Source organism: Trametes versicolor (genome assembly GCF_000271585.1).
Source record: "Trametes versicolor FP-101664 SS1 unplaced genomic scaffold TRAVEscaffold_25, whole genome shotgun sequence".
Lineage (NCBI taxonomy): Eukaryota > Fungi > Basidiomycota > Agaricomycetes > Polyporales > Polyporaceae > Trametes > Trametes versicolor.
Window position 1 is genome coordinate 11,684 of NW_007360345.1, and position 5,316 is coordinate 16,999.

The 5,316-nt window shown below is 52.3% G+C and overlaps 5 protein-coding genes across 5 annotated transcripts; all 5 read left to right on the forward strand.

The window, feature by feature from the left end:
- Positions 1-694: 694 nt before the first annotated feature.
- TRAVEDRAFT_25091 (uncharacterized protein) lies at positions 695-1,267 on the forward strand (the record flags this gene model as incomplete). The annotated part of the gene is made up of 1 exon (XM_008047516.1): positions 695-1,267. One exon carries the CDS (start codon positions 695-697, stop codon positions 1,265-1,267), a length of 573 nt encoding a protein of 190 aa, XP_008045707.1.
- A 139-nt stretch (positions 1,268-1,406) lies between these two features.
- TRAVEDRAFT_137452 (uncharacterized protein) lies at positions 1,407-1,970 on the forward strand (the record flags this gene model as incomplete). The annotated part of the gene is made up of 1 exon (XM_008047517.1): positions 1,407-1,970. A coding segment is annotated over one exon (564 nt), but the record flags the coding sequence as incomplete, so codon positions are not given.
- Positions 1,971-2,932: 962 nt separating this feature from the next.
- On the forward strand, positions 2,933-3,202 carry TRAVEDRAFT_137455 (uncharacterized protein; the record flags this gene model as incomplete). The annotated part of the gene is made up of 1 exon (XM_008047518.1): positions 2,933-3,202. A coding segment is annotated over one exon (270 nt), but the record flags the coding sequence as incomplete, so codon positions are not given.
- Positions 3,203-3,343: 141 nt separating this feature from the next.
- TRAVEDRAFT_84572 (uncharacterized protein) lies at positions 3,344-3,583 on the forward strand (the record flags this gene model as incomplete). Its single annotated transcript, XM_008047519.1, has 1 exon — positions 3,344-3,583. A coding segment is annotated over one exon (240 nt), but the record flags the coding sequence as incomplete, so codon positions are not given.
- Positions 3,584-4,069: 486 nt separating this feature from the next.
- TRAVEDRAFT_106974 (uncharacterized protein) lies at positions 4,070-4,612 on the forward strand (the record flags this gene model as incomplete). The annotated part of the gene is made up of 1 exon (XM_008047520.1): positions 4,070-4,612. A coding segment is annotated over one exon (543 nt), but the record flags the coding sequence as incomplete, so codon positions are not given.
- Positions 4,613-5,316: the final 704 nt, after the last annotated feature.

Genomic DNA, 5,316 nt, shown 5'->3' on the forward strand with positions numbered 1-5,316 from the left:
CACCACAGGACAGTGCCACTACCAGAAGCATGCCAACGAAACGGGTTGACCACCCAACCCCATGAGCCCTCAACAAACCTCCGTAGCCCCGAACCAGGGAAATGGAAGAGTGTTGACAAACTCAGGGAGTGTGGCTGCACAAACGGTGCCCATCGCAGGACAACAGCACTCAGGACGGAGGAAGAAGACCCACGGACAGCCAATGAAGGCCAGAGAAGTAAAAGGGAAGGTAAAGCATGAGGCCCCTCCTATCGCTCCCAATGTCCCTTTACGGCCCTCAATAAGGAAGCAAAGACATGTTGAGAAGCGAGCAAGGAGAGCTACAGGCTCAGCGCCCCCACCACCGAACCCACCAAGAGAAGGCAGAGCACGCAGCCTCGGTTGATCACTCTCGATGCCCCTCCATGGCCCACGAACCAGGAAAATGAAGACACATTGAGAAGCAAACAAGCCAGACAGCGAGCTCAGCACCCTCTCCAAAGGACCACCGAAAGGAGAAGGAAAACAGCCAAGGAAAAGGAAAAACGCACCAAAGAACAGCTCCCACAGGAAAGCCACAAGAGCGTACCCACACCACTCTCACCACAGCCAACGACAGCAAGAGAGGGAAAGGTAGGAAAGGCAAGAAAGCCACGTCAGGACCCCCAGACATTTACAAGGCGCCCCAGCGGAAGGTGTGGGAAAATCCCACGTAATGTTAAACAAGATTAGCGCCAGCCAACAAGAAGCATCCCCGCCACCGCTGATCCCCCGGACATCACCACCACGCTATCGCCCACCGTCGCCCACAATGTCCACTGCTTCCCTCCCCATGTCTACCACCACCGCCCCCACCTACCAAATCTTTGCGCAGGAGCAGTATACCGTCTTTGTCTATGATGGAGGACGCAGCGACCGACGAATCCGTCTCGGCCAGGAGTTGATTCTACATGAATCGACGCTGGCGCGGACACTCGACCCCTTCCACGGACGTGTCACACGAACCCTCAAGTTTCAGGAGGAGTGGGTAATAGTCGAGGTCTGCGGCATCAGGAACCCGAAGCACCGGCTCGGTATGGCAGTACGCTATCGGCAGCTGGGAGGATGGATCTGGTATGGCGCAAGGGTGGTACGAGGACTTTTGTGGACATTTTGCAGCCTCTCCCCCAACAACTTCAGTGTTCCCCTCCCCGCACACTACCAGCTCCCGTTCAGCTACGAGCTGCAGCTCCGTCCTCGCCCCGCCAATAGCACCGTGTCGAGTTTTGGATCTGTACACTGGAAGTAGCGCTCATGGACAGATAACCTATTCACTCCATGCCTCGTCCCCGCTACGACGTAAAACTGGCCGCCCTGCGAGCACTCACCCAGACACTTGCGACACCCAATCCACACTCACCACATCAACACGTATTTTCCCCACAGCCATGTTCAGGATCGAACGAGGGGATCAAATCTTCCTCATCGAACTACTGGACCCCACGAAGAAGAGTGATGAACTGCTAGACGTCACCGATCACCTTAGCAAGTATAAAACCCCGAAGATCGAGGTCTATGGAACCTACAAGCCCGTCGCCCAGCGAGTCAAGCCCGTACCCGGAGTATTTCCCGAAGATGCAAGAGTCGTACGACAATTTCCTGAGAACCCACTCGACAGCCTACCTGCACTCACCAACCGACCACCAGAGTTTACGCCCACCAAGAAGCTGACACAAGAGCGTCTGGAAGGACTAAAAATCAACCCAGATGGTTTCCTGGAGCCAGAAGAGGAGAAACTATTCCAGCACATTTTCAAGCTGAACGAAAAGGTATTGGCTTTTGAGGAATCAGACCGAGGGACTTTCCGAGAAGAATACTTCTCTCCATACATCATCCCCACCATTCCACATGTCCCTTGGGTTGACAAAAACATCCCGATTCCCCCTGGAATTCGTGATAAAGTTGTAGAGCTCCTTCGCTCCAAGATCGAAGCAGGAGTATATGAACGCAGCCAGTCATCATACAGGTCAAAATGGTTCTGCGTTCTGAAAAAGAATGGGAATCTGAGGCTCGTGCACGACTTACAACCCCTCAATGGCATCACCATTCGAGACGCAGGATTGCCACCAACCTTGGATGACTTTGTGGAACCGTTTGCGGGACGACAATGTTACACCGTCCTGGATCTCTTTTGGGCCTTTGATGCACGAAAATTGGACCCGGTCAGCCGAGACCTCACAGCTTTTCAGTCCCCGCTTGGACTGCTCCGTATCACCTCAATGCCCATGGGATTCACCAACTCACCTGCTGAATTCCAAGCCTGCATGACTTTTGTCCTGCAAGACGAGATCCCACATGTCGCAAATGTGTTCATTGACGACCTCCCTATCAAAGGACCCAGCACGCAGTACCTCGACCAGGACGGAAATCCTGAGACCCTAGACGACAACCCAGGGATCCGCCGCTTCATATGGGAACACGCCCAAGATGTTCACCGCATCCTGCACCGTGTAGGGCACGCAGGAATAACATTCTCAGGACAGAAGGCCCAGATTTGCAAGCCAACGGTGATCATTGTAGGACAAAAATGCACGCCAGAAGGCCGCGTACCAGAGGATGACAAAGTAGAGAAGATTCGAAACTGGCCAGCCCCAAAGAATGTCAAGGATGTCCGAGGCTTTATTGGACTCTGCGGGACTGTTCGAATTTGGATTAAGGACTTCTCGGAGAAGGTCCGCCCCTACGGGAACTAACGCTGTTGAAAGCAGAGTTTATATGGGATGAACGAAGGCAGGAAGCATTCAAGGAACTCAAAGACCTGGTAGCCTCTGCCCCAGCCCTCCGCCCGATAGATTACACCTCAAATAACCCAGTGATCTTATCGGTAGACTCTAGCAAGTATGCTGTTGGATTCATCCTGTCCCAGATCGACAATGACGGAAGGAGAAGACCCGCCAGGTATGGATCACTGCCCATGAACGAGACGGAAGCAAATTACAGCCAGCCAAAACTCGAGTTGTATGGACTATACCGAGCCTTGCGGCGATGGAGACTGTATCTCGTAGGCATCAAAACCCTCCACGTGGAAGTAGATGCCAAGTACATCAAGGGCATGCTTAACGAGCCAGACCTTCAACCAAATGCTACAATCAACAGATGGATCCAGGGGATTCTGATGTTTGACTTCAAGCTGATCCATGTACCCGCCACCCAACACAAAGGGCCTGACGCACTCTCACGACGAGCCCTAGGAGAAGGAGAAATAGTCGAAGAAGACGACGGAGACGAATGGTTGGATAACATTGCCCTATACGTTGGAGTACCCCCAGGAGATGTGTGGAGACACTTTGAAGACACACAGACAAGAGAAGATGCACCAGAAGCTCAGATACTCCTCACCACCGAAACCACTCAAGATGCAACCCTGCGAGCCATCTACCACTTCCTGGACACACTGGCGATACCTGATTTCCCAAACTCTGGGACCCGCTACAAGTTCCTCAAAAAGTGTCAGCACTACTTTCTGAAGGAGGGACTGATGTACCGCCGCTTCCCACAAAGGATGCCAGTACGAATAGTGTTCACCACTGATGAAAGACACAAGATCCTCGAAGACGCACACGAAAAACTAGGACATCGAGGAGAAAAGGCCACCTTCGACACCATTTCTCTCAGATTCTTCTGGCCTTTCTACCGCACGGATGTCCGACATCACGTACGATCATGCCGAGAATGTCAAATCCGGAGTGTCAAGAAGGCAGAGGTCCCACTCATCATCTCAACCCCAGTTGACCTCTTCCACAAGGTATACATGGATGTAATGTTCATGCCCACCGCTCATGGATACTCGTGCATCGTCGCCTGTCGAGATGATCTGTCAGGAGTCACAGAAGCCAGGGCATTGCGAAGCCCTACATCCAAGGATGTTGCCCGATTCTTTTGGGAACAGATCATCTGCCGCTATGGAGCCGTTCATGTTGTAGTCACAGACAACGGATCAGAAACCAAGGGCGCATTTGAACTATTGGTCCAGAAATACGGAGTTCACCATATCCGAATTTCACCCTACAACTCAAAAGCAAATGGAGTAGTAGAGAGGGGACACTTCATTCTACGGGAAGCCCTAGTAAAGGCATGCGAAGGCCAAATCTCGAGATGGCCAGAGCTGCTTCCGCATGCAGTATTTGCTGACCGAATCACCATCAGACGATCAACAGGATTCAGCCCATATTTCCTGTTGCATGGAGTCCACCCAGCTCTACCCATGGACCTACGAGAAGCAACCTTTATGGTTGAAGGATTCAGGAGTGGCATGTCACACACCGACCTCCTAGCCCTACGAATCCGACAGCTGGAAAGGAGACCCATTGATGTGGCCAAAGCAGCAGACGTACTTCGAAAAACCAGACTAAACTCAAAAGTCCAGTTTGAGAAGAAGTTTGCACACCGACTACGAAAGGAGGAGTTCCATGAAGGAGACCTAGTGCTAGTCAGGAACACTGCCATCGAACGAGAAATGAACAGAAAGCACAAGCCACGCTACCTAGGACCCTATCAAGTTGTACGAAGAACCCAGAACGGAGCCTACATTGTCAAGGAGCTCAACGGAGACATCTCCCGAGAAAGTGTGGCAGCATTCAGGCTTCTCGCCTATTCACCCTCACAAGACAACCTAGCAGAGTTGGTATCCGACCCCATCTCAGCCATAGGAGCATCACAGTCCCAACCACTCGAGATGCCTCCACAGGAAGAGGATGGAGACCTTGAATGGGACTCTGACCCACCGGAGAATGAGGAAGCTGAAGAAGATAGCGAATCAGAAGATGAGCCAATTGGACGACGCACACGAAGCCAAAAGAGATAGGAAAAGGGAACGACCAGGGACGGTCGTTTGACTGTGGGGCGGATGTCATGCACCAATATGGATTGGTACCTGGACATGGAAGAAGGGCCGGCCATCCACAGGCCCGTAATGACCCAGCAACTGCAACGACGAACAGCCCACCATTCTGAAAGGGCGATACCAAGGTCGTCGGTTCGATCCTGGTGTCACCCACCAAGATGTCAGCATCCCAAAAGGACCTATAAGGGGCCGACCCCATACAAGACCAACCCTCCTAACCAACCAGTTTGCTCAGGGAATATTTCCGCATCTTCCAAAAGGGACCAAGGGCCACCCAACTCCCCACTATCCCCAACCCCCTGGAGCACTTCTCACATCCTCTCCCCACCTCCTTCATACCCCAGAAATCCCCATCATACCCTATGACATCATCACCCTATGACATCATCACCCTACGACATCATCACCCTATGACATCATCGCCCCAAAAGAATCCAGGGTATCAATGACACAAT